The 16006-nt window shown below is 40.9% G+C and overlaps 2 protein-coding genes and 1 pseudogene across 2 annotated transcripts; 2 read left to right on the top strand and 1 right to left on the bottom strand.

Moving 5' to 3' along the window:
- The first annotated feature begins 463 nt into the window (after positions 1-463).
- Positions 464-1649, top strand: LOC107304518 (annotated as a pseudogene).
- A 184-nt stretch (positions 1650-1833) lies between these two features.
- On the top strand, positions 1834-5470 carry LOC102706670 (probable tetraacyldisaccharide 4'-kinase, mitochondrial). The gene is made up of 7 exons (XM_015839505.2): positions 1834-2185; positions 2257-2460; positions 2530-2679; positions 3155-3364; positions 3886-3945; positions 4550-4630; positions 4725-5470. The coding sequence occupies exons 1-7, from the start codon at positions 1907-1909 to the stop codon at positions 4896-4898; spliced, it is 1158 nt and encodes a 385-aa protein (XP_015694991.2). The 5' UTR covers positions 1834-1906; the 3' UTR covers positions 4899-5470.
- Positions 5471-11295: 5825 nt separating this feature from the next.
- On the bottom strand, positions 11296-12752 carry LOC102712371 (zinc finger protein 10-like). Its single transcript, XM_006657322.2, has one exon. It carries the CDS (start codon positions 12623-12625, stop codon positions 11687-11689), a length of 939 nt encoding a protein of 312 aa, XP_006657385.1. The 5' UTR covers positions 12626-12752; the 3' UTR covers positions 11296-11686.
- Between the last annotated feature and the right edge of the window lie 3254 nt (positions 12753-16006).

The following is a 16006-nucleotide window of genomic DNA, read 5'->3' as shown; positions in this document are numbered from 1 at the left end:
GAGGAGAGAGGATTAATTGTTCACTTGTAATGCCATGTCAGCACCGAGTCATATATTGCCACCTAAATTGGGACGAGGGAGGATTCATTGGTTGGAGTTCTGTTTGTGGGGGCCCAAGGCCGAAATTAAGCGTGTGTTCGAGGCCCATTATACTCTTGGGCCGTGATCATGGGATGGCAGGTATAGGCATTGCAAAGACGATTGATCAATCAAGGAAAAAGTTCATTAGAGTTCTCTAAACTTGAAGGCGAATTTGTTTTTCGTTCCTTAACCGCAATACCATTAATGTGTACCCCTAAACTCACAGAATCCGTTCAAAAAGGTCCCTAGACAGTATTGACTTATTTTTTGACCAGTTTTGCTGACGTGGCGTCCCGTGGGTCCCACATGTCAGATTTTTTTATTTTTTCTCTCTCCTTCTCTCCCTTTCTCTCATCTCTCTTCTTTCTTGCAGATGACGGTCATGGTCAAGAACTGCACGGCTCTCTTCCTGTGGAGGGACATGTGCAAGTTCACGGCGAACGACGGCTTTGACCCGCAGATGAGCAGCGGCGGTGGCGACGGCGTGTTCCAGGAGAAAGGGTGGTACAACTTCGACAAGTACACGGTGGACATCATCTTCCACGACCGGGTCAGGCGGTAAGTGGGCGACTGGGGCAGCAAGCTGCCTGTCGGCCATCAAGAATATGACAGCGCTCGTCGTGGAGGCCAACCCATGGCACATTGGCACATCAACGACGTCGCCATCCTGTTCCTGACGACCTTCCACCTGGCGAGCGACGAGGCCGTGTTCCTCTGGCAGGACAAGGTGTGCCGCCTCGAGCGACCATGGCTCTTCTCCTTCGCCGGCGCGGGGCGGCCGGGGAGCGCCCAATCGATGTTAGTGTTAGTCGTGTCGTGGCCTATGGGACTCGGTAGAATAACTGAAGTTTCAGAGATTCCAGGACGAGGCAAATGGCTGTGAAGACTCTTCCGAGATTTTTCAGAAACTTGTGTGCGTGGTAGTAGTGCCGGCGTAAGGCATGGATCAAGTAGATTAATTTTTGAGTCAATCCAAGTCTTTCGGATCAACAACAACTTATAAATAGTCTAGTAGCTATTTCTCTGTATGCGTGAGTTGTAATTCTTTGATGAATAGAAATCCCTGAAAATTGCCTCATACTTTGTTCTTGCTCTGCATTTGGCTGTGTCAGTTTTGCTACAGTTCGCCACTTAGGTGTTCGATCCGGTGACCACCATCAATCGATCCGGAGCAAGCTCATCACGCAGTGCAGGGCATCGAGCGTCTGCTCCCTCATGGAGTGCACCGACGGGCCGAACAACAAGCACGGCTCGACGGCAAGCTACATGAAGATCTTCCAGAGCTCCATCTTCTGCCTGCAGCGGGCGACTCCTACACGCGCAAGTCGGCGTTCGACTCCATGCTCGCTGCCTGCATCCCTGTTTTCTTCCACCCCGTCACGGCGTACATGCAGTACACCTGGCACCTGCCCAAGAACCACGCCGACTACTCCGTCTACATCTCTGAGCACGACGTCCACAACAACGTCAGCATCGAGGAGCGGCTGCGGCGGATCCCGCCGGCCACCGTGGAGCGGATGAGGGAGACCGTCATCTCCCCATGGTGGTATAGGATGCGTTCGACGTGACGATGGACACAAGGAGAGAGGGGAGGAGAGAGAAAAAATAAAAAAATCTGACATGTGGGATCCATGAGACGACATGTTAGCAAAACCGGTCAAAATATAGGTCAATACTGCTAAGAGATCTTTGTTAAACGGATTTTGTGAGTTCAGGGATATACATTTCTGATACTGCGGTTAAGGGATAGTTAAGGGATGAAAAACAAACACGTCTCAAGTTAAGGGACCTCCATCAATCAATTGTCGGCTCCGGCGCCGGCGAGATGCTCCGGCGGCTCCTGGGCCGCATCGCCGCCACCCCGGACTCCGCCGTCCCTTCTCTCCCCTTCCTCCACCGCGCCCTCCTCCTCCCCCTCCTCTCCGCCGCCGCCTCCGCCCTCCGCCTCCTCTCCCTCTACTACCGCCCGCGCCCCCGCGCCCTGCCCGTGCCCCTCGTCAGCGTCGGCAACCTCACCTGGGGCGGGAATGGCAAGACCCCCATGGTCGACTTCCTCGCCCGAAGCTTCCACCACAACGGCGTCTCCCCCCTCCTTCTCACCAGGGTATTTTCCCCTTACCTTGCTCCATTCACACTATCTCTATCACTCTCACTCACTCACTCGAGCACATCTAGGGTTATGCCGGCGGCGATGAGTCAAGGATGCTCTGCCGCCGCCTCTCGGATACCTCCGCTAAGATTGCCGTCGGTGCCAATCGGGCTGCCCTGGCTACTTCCATGCTCACCAAATATGGCTATTATTATCCCCATCTCCATCTCAATGATCCTCCATCGCCTTCCGCTAAGATTGGAGTCGCCATACTAGACGATGGGATGCAGGTACTATCACACAGCACCTCCATCTCCATTTGCAACTGCAACTAACACAGCTTTTACCCCTCTAGGCAGCACCGGAGCTTGTTTCGAGATCTTGACATTGTCATGGTGAATGCCTTGACACCTTGGGGGAACACACATCTCATTCCACGAGGACCCCTGAGGGAACCACTCACCGCACTCACCAGAGCTCATATTGTTGTTATTCATCATGCTAACCTGGTAATCACTACACTAGTCTACACTTACACACGTCTTGTTGTCTGATGTTTTTCTCCTCATCTGAATTTTCAAAACATTACCACCTACCATACCATACTTACTTGTATCTTCTTGTTGCCATCTCGTATTCTGTTCATGCGCTAGTTTTAAAGTGACTTCTAACGGCATTGTTTTTGGTGCTTCTACCTCTCAAGCACATGAGTACCCAAATGTATGGTAAATAACAACAATGTGAAGCCTAGGGCAGCTTGTACTGATGAATTATGACCCATACAAAAGAATTTAATTTCAACAGATTGAAATGAAAGTAGTGCTTGTTGAGTCACTGTTTTGGGGATCTTCCTTTTCATGCAATGAATAGAGAGATCTTCCATCCGTGTGAACAACCATGAGAGAGCAGTATATTCACTTGAAGCAAACAAATGATTTCATCAGTTTTCATTTCAAACCTTAACAACCATTTACTACTTCACAGGTCTCTGAAGCGCAACTTAAAACAATTTTATCCACAATCCAGGACAATGGCGCAACATGTCCAGTGTTCTCAAGTAAATTGGCACCATCGCATATTTTTGAAGTCAACCAACCTGCACAGAGACTGCCTCTTCATGTGTTGCATAATATAATCGTGCTATGTGTTTCTGCCATTGGCTGCCCAGATGCTTTCATTCATTCAGTTAAAGAGGTACCTTTCATGTTTATTTTTCTTGTTTTTATCAGTTTGTCTAGAAACTTTTGTCCTTGTCCGGTCCCACCTATCATGAATATGGAACGATGGTTGTTGTGAGGTTGTAATCCTTTTCATTATAAGGTAATCTGTGCATTATTGCAATTAAATGATACCAGGCTAACTGTTTATCAACCCCACTGATGAGATGAGTCAAATCAACATATGATGGGCATAAGAAATATTCTTTGTGGCTCATTTGCAATGCCTAATATTGGTAGCAGGCTTTTACTAAATCGTGTCCGAAGTTGGTCATTTCATGGTTAAAAAATGATTGTGAATGAAGCTTTACTTAATTACTTTCAAATCAGGATAGATCTTCCAAATATTGAATCCATGCATTGTTCTAGTCCTTTATCTTCTTTTAATAGTTTTGGTGAATTGATCCCTTGACAGATTCAAACACAAATCTGAATAGAGTAATCAGCTAATCCTCGTCATCATGAAATCTTCAAATGTTCTTCATTCATTGGCTGCAGATTGGGCCTCTAAAAATTGAAAGGTTGGATTTCAGCGATCACCATTTCTTCCGTGCTCATGTAAGTAATGCCATATTGCCATTGCAGCTTGAGTATTCCTTCAACAATTGAAGATGCACACACTTTCAAAATGCGATTGGATCAAAAAGCCCCTAAGTCAGAAATGCAGGGCTTTAAGCCTTTGTTCAAAAACTAATTCATTAGTCAGAGCAGGCCCATGCAACCTTGCTTTCCAATGTATATGAAACATGAGCTGTTTCCTAAAATAAAGGGAAAAAAATGAATTATTAGCCTAAACGTTAGTCAAACTATTGCTTCAACAATTGACAGGCTGAGTGTTCCTTCAACAATGGAGGATGCACGCACTTTTAAAATGCAATTGGATCGAATAGCTCAATGATACATAAGTAAAAAAAAGCAGGGCTTTAAGCCTTTGGTTGAAAACAAATTCATGAGTCAGAGCATGCAGATGCAACCTTTCTTTCCAATGTCTATGCAATATGAGTTGTTTCCTAAACTAAAATGGGTAAATATAATTGTTAGCTTAAACATTAGTCGAGCTGTTGCAACTCAAGCATTTCTTTTGTCAATTTATAGTTTCTTAGAGCTACCACTGTTGATTCTTACATGCTGATTGTTTTTCTCTTATTGTTGCATACAATAGGACCTGCAGCTCATCCAAGACACATTGACGAAGCTTGTTCATCAACACAAAAATGATGCTATTGTCTTGGTTACAGAGAAGGTATTGCCTTCTTAATTGAGCTTTGTTGCCTACAACTTTTGGTGACTGTCCAGTTTGGACTTCCTAATGCCTTTCCTTTCTCTCTGTGTGACAGGATTATGACCGTGATCCAGATGCCCTTAGGACACTGGATGCAAAGGTTTTGGTGTTGTCATCTTGTCTGCAAATTATACCCCACGAGGCACAAGGAGATGATGAGTTTATGAGGAAAGTGAGGGAGATTATTGCAACGAGTAGGAATGCGAAATTAGAGAGGGAGATGGCGTAGCCGTGAGTTGCTGACCATGTAGTTAGAACCAGCTGCAGGCATTTTGAGCCAAAACTGTTTTAATTGCCTTTAGTTTCTATTACTGCTGCATCTTGCTCAGGATTGGCAGGTCAATTCAGTTCTTGTTGCGGAAGATGCAGTATTTTCCAGTTTTACTTCTATTGGATCAATGAATTGAACCCCAATTTAACCTGGACTGCATCTAGGCTGCTAATTTAGTATCTGGTCCTGCTGTATTCCTTTTGCCCTGCTTCCTATTTTGAAGGCGAGGTCAAAATGGTGGGTTGATTTATACCATGAAGGAAAGCCAGGGCAGCAATGGAGAAGGCTCTACCTCGATCTCCTGCTGTCAGTGAAATCCTCAGCTGGCCCACAGCATGCTTGCCGGTTTAATTAGTTTTATGTTGGAAATGTTACTAGTAGCTAGTATATGACCATTAACATTCAGCAGCTACACATCCTATAGATGTCCACATTGAGAGCATTTATGCATGCTTCTGGACATGACAATTGGAGGTTGACAATACTATGATAGTTTGATGGTTGGGTGAATACTTGTTTCAATTTAAATTATTTTTTTGGGATCGGACGATCTGGGTATAGAGATATCGATATTGGCAATGGTTGGTAGTCTCGTTTCATTGAGTCGTCACGATCAAGCCGGCCGAGCTCCATTAGACGACCATCACATTATAGGTTTGTTGCTCTAGCTACGTCGGTCCAGGTTTTCACCAATAACGGGTTTGACCATCATAAGATTAAGAGATTAGCTGTCAGCGATATCCCTCCACCTATTAGTGGTGCAGTGATCATCATCTCCTCCAACTGGTCACATATAAGCGGTTCATTACAGGTGACGTTGACCATCTACACTACACTTCGTATCCATTCGTCACTCACTTGTCGCGTGTTTTCTCACCTGTGGTGACTCTTACATATATTCTGACCCGTACTTAATAACCTTTGTAAATTCTTTTTTAAACACCGCGTAGCCTCAGAAAATGCTAGCCACGTACGCCCTCTAAAAAAACTAAAAATCCCCCATACAAAGCAAGAGATATACACACCTACATTGTACACAAACACATAATTGTCATATACACAATTCCACATCCATACATGTTTACATGTCAGCAATCTCATCCAATCAATATATACACAACTAGTCATGGTCACACATACACAATTCACCCAATTAAACTTCACAAAGTATTTCCGCCACAACCTCACATATTTGCTGTCCAAACTTACTCATCATATAACATCGAAAGAGAGCCGTCACAACATATCATGTTAGTATATTACACATAAGTATTTAATATCAGTATAATATAAGCAATTGCATATATAAAACAAATAACAGTGTAATACATAGAAGAAAACAGTCTAGTTCATCCCACAAGTCAACGATGATCTTTATGAGAAAATCTAATAGATGTCATTGGCAAACACTTGATTCTAAAAAATATCATTAATACGAGTTCTGTAAAATACCATTGTAAAAACGAATTTATCTAAGAAATGTCATTGTCGTTAAGGTTCTGTCAGCATTTCTCCGTTAAGTTCTACGGTGTGAACAATATATTTAACAATAAAAATAGATGAAACCCTCACGACGATGGCATTTCTCAGACAAATTTATTTGTATGATAGTATTTTTCTAGAACTCATACTTGTCAATAGTATTTCTTATACTTAAATGCTTGTCATTGGTGTTTACAGACTATAGCTAGCAGTTCGATCATCTAATTCTAAAAAAAAATGCCTTTCTTGTTCAAGATTTACTCGAGAATAAATGTAGCAATTTCCCCTGTAATAGCTGGTGGGTTGATGACTTCAAACTTCCTACTTATTTTTTATTGAATAAAACGTTAGTTCATATCTGTTGGTAGATACTAACGTTGACGCTTACAAACTAGAGGAACTTGTCAACCCGAACCTTAGTTTTGAAATTGGTCACCTATTTTTATCAATGTAGACATATTGAAGCTCATATAGAAACCACTGGCCGTTGATCTATTGCTGGCACTTGAGATTGAAGTCATGATGAAGCGAGTTCTACCCTCTTTGTTCACCTCCCTTATATATCAGCATATGGTGCCAATGTCCTATCTAATGTGGTGACTAGAGGATTGGAATTGTATGTGCCAACCTCCTTGGAATTAAAGTAATAAACCTTGTTCTATTTTGATATTGTGGAAAACAAAATCCAATGCTTTATGCAAGATTGTAGTGTACCATAAAAACTATAATTCACTAATAGAATAAAAATGAAGTATTTAAAGGAAAAATGTAGCGTTGACCTTTACTCTTGATTGTGTGCACACATTATATACTCCTTTTCTTGGTGGGCCTGTGAACATAGGGTGACATATTCAAAGACATCATCTATGTTGGATTTGATGTTGATCTTGTTTACCAGCAATGGACCTAGGAAATCCACCGGGCTTATCGTTCTCTTTGATCTCTTTCAACACAACCTAAAGAAATCAAAAGATGTTAGGACCATTTCCAGAAGAGTATCTAGCACTAGCCGATGAATTATCTTATTCTCTTTCTAAATATTAACATCAACTTGGCAAATTAATAGGTTTACATTAGTTTTTTGTTGCTTGGTTTCTTATTAGTTATAATCTTACGCTATCTCGGTTTGGTTTGATCTATCAAGATTATACATAATGAGGAGAATTGAGTAATTTAGTCAATTATGTTTATCCACAATTTATATCAGCCGATGATCATTGCTTGGTTTATTTACTCAACCATTAAATATACATAGAATATACAGTCGATTGTTCAATTGTATATTTCAAAACCTTGCGGCAATTGGCCTGATCAGCTAGTTAATATAACCTACTTTGTCTATCTATCTTGTTAGTTGCAGGATTAAATTAACTAGCACGCCTCAAATCTCGAAGCTAAGGACTTCCACTAGAGCAAAGCAAATCTCTTAGGCCTCTGCATGTTGGGGCAGATTTTACATCAACACCCATAGAGTACGGAGCAATGATACTTTCAACTTTAAATAATTCATCTCTAAAATTTGCTCTATGCGGTTGTAGCGGTACGGATCCCACCGCCCGAGTTGGTCTGTTATTGCTTCTATGCGGTCGTAGCTCTTGTCATCGTCATGGACAACGCGAAAGGTGTATCCATTGATGTCATATCCTTGCCAGATATTAACATCCCATTCATGGCCTGTAAGCGGGGTAGTATGTGTAAGTGAGCCCGTCCGTTGGTTGGGCTGGGCTATGCGGTTCTAGAGAGCGGGCTGTTACATGGCCCTATGGTAACCCTTTGAGGGTTTCACTTGCCGTGTTGTAGAAGTTGGAAAAACATACATTGCTTGAACCATTTGTTGAAACTCGCTTTGTGCTTCTGTTGGATCCATCTCTCAGATTTGACGCTCTTCTATCGGATCAATGTCTTGTGTTCTCGCAAGTACAATACTACTTCTATAATATCCTAGAGGAAATGGGCTTTATCATACACCATACAATCTAGCTTTATAGCTTTACTTTTGATGGTATCCATCCCTTCCAACCTTCCTTCTTGCTAAGACCGAGGAATTCCAACATAATCAGTCTTTGACATGTAGTCCACAAGATTCAACTACCTACTCGTGCACCCTTCAATGATGCTTTGCTCAGTGTGGAACCAATTCCGTACTTTTAAAAATGATACATATGCCTTAGGAATGCATTACCACACTTTTGTCTACTTCACCAAATGGACAATGAAATGTTCCATCATGTAGAATGTAAACGGAAAAAAATGTAAATGGAAAAATATATCTTGAGATGGCCTAGGGTTTTTACAATATATGCATATATGCCATCTAATTATTTAGGATCAGTAATCTTCAAGCAAATTGCATTGAAGAGGGAGCACAATTCTATTATTATTCTCAAGGGACACCCCTATATATCTCCTCTTATATACAGAGAGATAGAGTTACAATAGATAGATACCTAACCGAATCCGACTAAGCATCTATCATATCTAAACCAACCATGTCCATCTGGTTATGAATACCTAGAAGAGAACTAAGGCTTGCCATATACTTAGTCAGATATATACTGCACGGTTACTACCTTTACATTTTCCTTTACACCTTGGAATCCCTTCCCTATATGAATACATACAGTCATGGGTATACTCCTTATCCGAGTATCCCACAATGAATAATACACTCAACTAGGATGGCATGCATTGAGAGAGCGAGGGTATATATAGACGATGGGTCACCCTTGGCGGGTCTCATATATGTGCCCGTCAAAGATGACTATGAGATCTGTGACGGGTGTGACAGATGCATCACCTGTGATGGGACCAAGTTTGTGCCCATCAAAGGTGTATTGTATCGATTGATTATATCAAAGATAACTCTATATCTATGATGGGTTTCTCCCCATATCCTCTGTAATGGATACAACCTAGAGTGATCCCAGATGAGGTCTGTGACAAGACACTTTGGTCCGAGATGTACCGTCATATGTGGGCCGTTCTGGTGTCGTGTTGATTTTATTGCATATGTAAGACTCTTTCACACGTAGTCTAAGGCTATTAATTAGGAACTAGTAGTTGATTACTGGACATAAATCAATCTAGCTCGCCCATGAAACTGTATGTACATGTAATGTCTCATCGATGTTTTAAGTTGTAAGGAGAGTTTATTATTGTCCCATATGATTTTACGTTTCCTCCTACATAATAAAAAATATAATTGGCGGTCCTTCTGCTGGCTCAATTTATAAAAAGTAACTTATCTATTTATTTAAAAAGAATCTTCAGCATCGTGTCTTGGTGGGAACCACATAGATATAGAAACATCTGTAGGAGCTGTACTATCTAGTACACTAGTTCTCTATACATGCATGTGTATGATATCAGATGCTTACATAATTCTTCTCTCATTAATGAAGCATATACTGCAATGTATACATTGTCATCGTAGGTACGTACTATGCGTATAGACAATCAATGATATAAATTAATACATTGTATTTATGCTCCAGGCTTGAGAACAGCATGCGAGCAGTACTTGATGATGCCAAAGCAGAATGAGAGAGGGAGAGAGATTCTTGCATTGCATGCAGAGGTAGCTAGCCATGCATGTCGACGATGCAGATCGATGACAGTACAGTGTTTGAATTATTCCATGGCAGTATCGATGGATCGTATGCATACGCATGTGGTTTCTCTGATTGCTGGAATGTGTCAGTGCATATATTGTGTGTGGGTGCCAATATAATGCAACTATGCTTGCAAGCTTGCTTCCTTCGCTTGTGATCTCTGTCTCTACATGCATATGCCTCTAAAACTACTTCATCTCTCTCTAGCTCACTAGCTAATCTCTCTCTCACCACTTTCTCCCTGCACACACTCTGATATATTATATATAGACAGAGCTAGCTAGCTTCCGAAACCTTAATTATATTGGACAAGCTAGCACTCCGGCAATTTTCGCGTGCATTATCATACAGATGATGGATGGTGTAACCATCTTTCCATCAAGCTAATCTTGATATGATATAATACAAGCAAGAGACCTTTATTTTTTTTTCTTTCAGTATGCTCGAGTGCCCCTACATATATATGGGGAGGGTGTACAAGACAAGAACAGACGAGCACTTTGGCTTCTCTACTGTCAGCTTGTGCCCTGATGACCTAAAAGAAGAAGCAACCTTTGCTTGCTTGGCCATCACATATTCCCATGGATGGTTGGTGGACAAGAGAAAACACCAACTTCAACTTAATTATATATGGTATGCAAGAACTATATATAGATTGATACATATATAGATCGATCACAGATCAACTTAGGTGTCACGAGACAAATATGCATCGAACATACTCCTACATACACTGACGAAATGTAACTATATGTTTTGTTTGGTTACTTCCCTGATTGAGCCAACTACTATGCATATTATGTTATATATATATATATATATATAACTAGATAGTATAGACTTAATAGTCATAAACACAAACGATTTGCTGTCAATTTCATGCTGTTTCTTAGAGTAAATCTAGAAAGCCTCGTTAGCCTGAAAAGATATATTACAGTTGTTTTCAAACTTCCAAATTCCCCTTACTGAATCACCATTTGCATCGATCAATAATCCACAAGGGAACGAAGACTTACAATAATGAATCAATAATAAACATCATTGTGTACATGAACAAAATATATATAATGATTATCAACAAAAGGAATTCACAAACAAGAACTGAATTAACCGTATATAAGTTGGTTTAAAAATGTAAGAATGAAATAATTTAAAATGACAAACATTGATATATCTACCTGATGAGATCAAACTAATTCTACATGATGGAAATTTAATGAGGAAGCATATAATTTTGATTTGACAAATTAAGATTACACAGGTCTGTTACAAGCTAGCCTTGCCGCACAAATTAATTGCAATATACTCCATATGAAAAAAACACGGTTCAAATGTTGAGCTGCTATACATATATATGCTGACACATGAAGAGCATATATGTGTGTAATTGAAGGAAGATATATAAGGCCTTTGGCCAAATTAGCTAGGACACAACGTACAATTATAATTCCGATTGAATCTTGCAAGAACAATCAGGAAATTAAGAACCAGATCAGACAAAGGGGAAGGGAAAGAGGAGAAATTGAAGCGAAGAGAGTTGAACTGGGGCAAGATAGATCGACCGAGCACATGTACACACTCAAACATGGTGATCAGATCGAATTATAACGGCACGAAACAACAAAACTTGAAGAGTGTATTGTGGAGTTTAATTTAGGCCGGGCTAGTCCCAAGCCTAAGCTCCAGATCTACTTCTTGTCGGCCTACTATGGCCAGACGATGATGAACAAGTAGCGCGGCTGATGCACTACTGGAGCTAGCTGGGGCTGGGCTGCTTGTGATTACCTTGTTTGCATCTTGATCTGGATGATCAGCTTCTCGCCGGCGCCCCTCTCCCTCGGCTGCCGTTGGAGTCAGCGCCTCGTCCACACGCCTTCGCTTCCTCTTCCTCTCCTCCAAAGAGTTCTCATCATCCTCTTTCTCCTTCACATAGTCACCTCCTAATCCTAATCCGAATGTTGTTGCAGCAGCAGCAGCAGCAGCAGGAGGAGGAGGCATGGTGGTGAACAACCTTGCCTTGTTCCTGCTCTCCTTGATGATGGTTGCTATGCAGGAATTCGGAGACGAAGCAGAAGAAGAGTTATAAGTTGTTGCTATGGCCGCCCGCAGCTGCTGCTGATCCTGATGATGAACTGAATCACCGGCTGTGGAATTAGGGCTGGAGAGTCGTAGCAAGGGAGAGTGATTTCCAACCGCCGGTAATTGATGATCAGCTGAAACAGGAGGCGGCGGCGCGCAGAGGCTGACGACTGGTTGTTGCAGCTGGACCTGCAGGTCGTCTTCGCGATCCGCGGGTTCCGGGGAGGACGCGCACTGCCGGAGCCGAGCGCGGTCGCGGCGGTGCACGTTCATGTGCCCACCGAGCGCCTGCGCCGACCGGAACTCTCGCCGGCAGAAGCTGCACGTGTAGGAGCGGGGCGGCCAGACGCAGCCACCGAGGTGCCCCGCTGCGTCCTGCGCGAACGCCTGCTCCTCCCACGACGGCTCGCCATGCGCCGGCGGCCAGGCGGATCTAACGGCGGCGCCGCTGGCAGTAGCGCCCCACATAGCCCAGTAGTGCTTGGCCATACGGTCCATGGCGGCGGCGTCCATGGCCCGGTGCTACTAGCTACTACTAGTAGTAGTACACGAGAAGAGATCGAGAAGTGCTTGCTCCTTGCTAGCTAGCTAATAGTGCATGATGCCAAGTTGGAGAAGGCTGTGTTTTTGTTGTCTTGCGTTTATGTTTCTCTTTCTCTGTCTCTGTGATGATCGATGTGAGATACTTGCATATATCCATCATGCATATCGTCTCCATCACTATATGATGCCATAATGCTATGTTACATATACTATCTCTTTACAAGTATGTATATACACAACGTAGTAATTAACAAAGAGAATTAACACTCTAATTAAGTAGCCTTAAAGTGCATTATTACGGTAATATTAGTATAATAATATCAAAAAAGAGCACCATTATGGTACTTGATAGAAAAATATTTGTTCTTACGGCCAAAAATGCACACACGTACCCTTTCTGATTCATTATGCCAGACTGATGAGAAAATTGTGTGATTTATTAATTATTACATATACCAGCAACGTACTACAGCAGCATATTGTTCAAAACAATTTTAAAGACAAATCAATTGGTTTAAAAGTAACTTTTTCTTGGTTGACATTTTCACATGGCAGCATATATTTCTTTTTCTTATATATATGCTTGTGTCCAAAATTTTTTAAGTTTGATATTGGACACAATTTCTTAACAGATAGATATTAATTAATTAACAAACTGAGGGAGTATTTGTTAATTAATTAATCAGGAGAACTGGAGATGAGGTCAAGTTTTGTTTTGTAGATCGATGTTGGTGGGCATGTGAATAAGCTGGTACAATATTGCTGCCGGTTATTTGAATTATATTGGCAAATTAATTAAACTGGCTCGCCGGAAGCCGGATATAAAGCTAGGCAGGAGGCGGTAAGACTGTGTCCTTGTGTCTCTTGCTTTGGCGCATGCACAGTACTGCTTACACATGCATTGTTTTCAGCACTAGTACATGCTTGCTAGCTTTTGAGTGTACATGCAACTGTTCGATCTCTTTTTTTTATTATTATTATTTCATGTACATGTACACATATATATATGTGTGTGATGTTGATGAGATAGTCACAGGGAGGAAGCAAACATTTGAGTTCACTGCAACTTATTGTCGGGCATACATACACAAGGAAACAAGAATAAAATGGGGTGGCAGTTTTGTATCATCCGGAGATGTTCTAGGCCGAAGGAATATTAATTTGGTGATTGCATTAATTTTTTTTTCTCTGGGAGACCATGCATGCATGTATGTATGTTTGGGGATCGATGTGTGTCGTTCTCGCTGTGCATGCAGAACGAACTGCTATATGTTTTTTCTTAATAGTGGGAACAAACGTTTTTCCCGTCCTCTTTTATCTTGGTAATTGTTTTCTATGCTAATGCAAATATACTCCGTACAATATTATTAGCAGTTTAGCTAGTTAATTAGTATTAATCAAATAACAAATATATTACGGCCTCTACATTCATATGTATAGAGTAAATACGGACACAACACACGCATATATATATATATATATATATATATATATATATATATATATATATATATATATAGGTTCATAGATGAATCTTGAAAAAACCAAAACATCCTGTAGCCTAAAACGAAGGGAGCATATATCAGTTTGTCAAAGTTAATTCCATCCATCTACACACTTTGATTGTAAATTGTAATTAGGCCATACCCACTAGAAAGTTTTGTTTTTATGTTTCTAAGAATGTCGAGTAAGAAACAAGATATTAAAACAACATATACAATGCATTATTTCAGTTGTTGTTTCATAAGCAGTATATGTAAGAGACAAGTTACATTGGAAACGGTCTAAACATAGTTTTATCTTGATGGAACATCTATCTCACTAACTCATTGTCATATCATCAAAATTACTGATATGACACTATATTTAATGAGAATGAGAATGAGAATGAAACTCTCACTGACAAGGACCTTATTTTCCTTAGATCAATAAACTAGAGTTTGATTGTCAATCTAGTGGAGTGCTTAATTAACTCGTCTAATTAATTAAGAAAACATTTCCAGCTGCTAGCTAGCTATTATAATGTGAACACTCGACTGATTCGGAGTAGACATATGATCGTCCGTATATTTGCAGTCTTTCTCAATTTGCCCAATTGGGCATGACTTGATTGTTCCTTTTCCTGAACAATAACTTTGAAGTAATTATCACTGTTTTACCCTCGACAACTAATGCGAACCTACGTGCTTTATTTTGATTTATATTTTATATAGCAGATTAGTAATCATAATCAATGAAAACATCCGGCCTCTACATATAGATGCACCAACAACCAAAACAAAGTAGGAAAATAAAAATAAACAGGCATGTAGTCTAGTGGTTACAGTGACCTGAGTAGCATCCAATGTGAGCATGAATTTCAGATAACGACTTAAGGAATTATTAATTGTTCATAATTTTATTTATATAATTCTATTGTTTGAAGAAATCAAATAATTTTGAATAATCATGAGCCAGTACATGCATATGTACTATAGTATAAATATAAAGGGGAGGGAAAGAAGAAGTCCTAGCTTAGTTTGGGCAAGATCCACATCCATAATTCTTATGCCTACTCATCTGCCATAGCCACCAGATCATCCTCGACTCATCCTTTTTGATGTCAACACATCCATCTCATCCACATCTATATATAGTCATGCCAATGCCTTCTCTATGCCATGCGCCTCCTCTATAAATGACTCTAAGCTTGGCATCAACCGTGCAAGAAATTAAGATGAAGCTCACTAGAGCCGGTGCATTTGAGGTGGATGTCGTCTAAGCTAATAGCTGACTTGCTGACAACATAGGGAGAAGAGATTGGTTTCGCTAGTGGTTGTGTCCCTGACTAGAATTTATGGGAATAGAAAAGAAAAAAAGAGCACGAAGACAACCAATTGACATATGAGCCCCACTTATTTTTTACTAATTGAAGTACCATGTAGGTACCACCTAGATAAAAATTGTTGGGTGTAGTCCCAAATCAAAAAATTGGTGATGGTATAGCCCAACTTACAAGATGGAGATAATACTCACCACATCAGATTAATCCCTTAGATTGTGTAGGCCCAAAACATAGTTTTGTAGCTCTGGACTGTGTGTGTAAACAAAATGATTTTGAAAGTTTATAGGGGTGATTTTTAGACTAGCTAGCGTGATATATAGTTGAATTGTATAAAATGGATGTTACGCCTAATATTTTTACGTATACCTAAATATTAGAAACATGCACCGTAAAAAATTAAGCACCATATGACGTCCTATGAGTGTGTTTGGATGAGTGGATATAGGTGAATGGGATATGAATGCTAGGTTTTTCACATATATTGGTTCACATGATTGACATGACATCCACCCTCTGAATATTTCTCA

The sequence above is a fragment of the Oryza brachyantha genome, chromosome 7 (assembly GCF_000231095.2).
Source record: "Oryza brachyantha chromosome 7, ObraRS2, whole genome shotgun sequence".
NCBI classification, from domain to species: Eukaryota; Viridiplantae; Streptophyta; class Magnoliopsida; order Poales; family Poaceae; genus Oryza; species Oryza brachyantha.
This window is presented reverse-complemented; position numbering and strand designations above follow the sequence as displayed.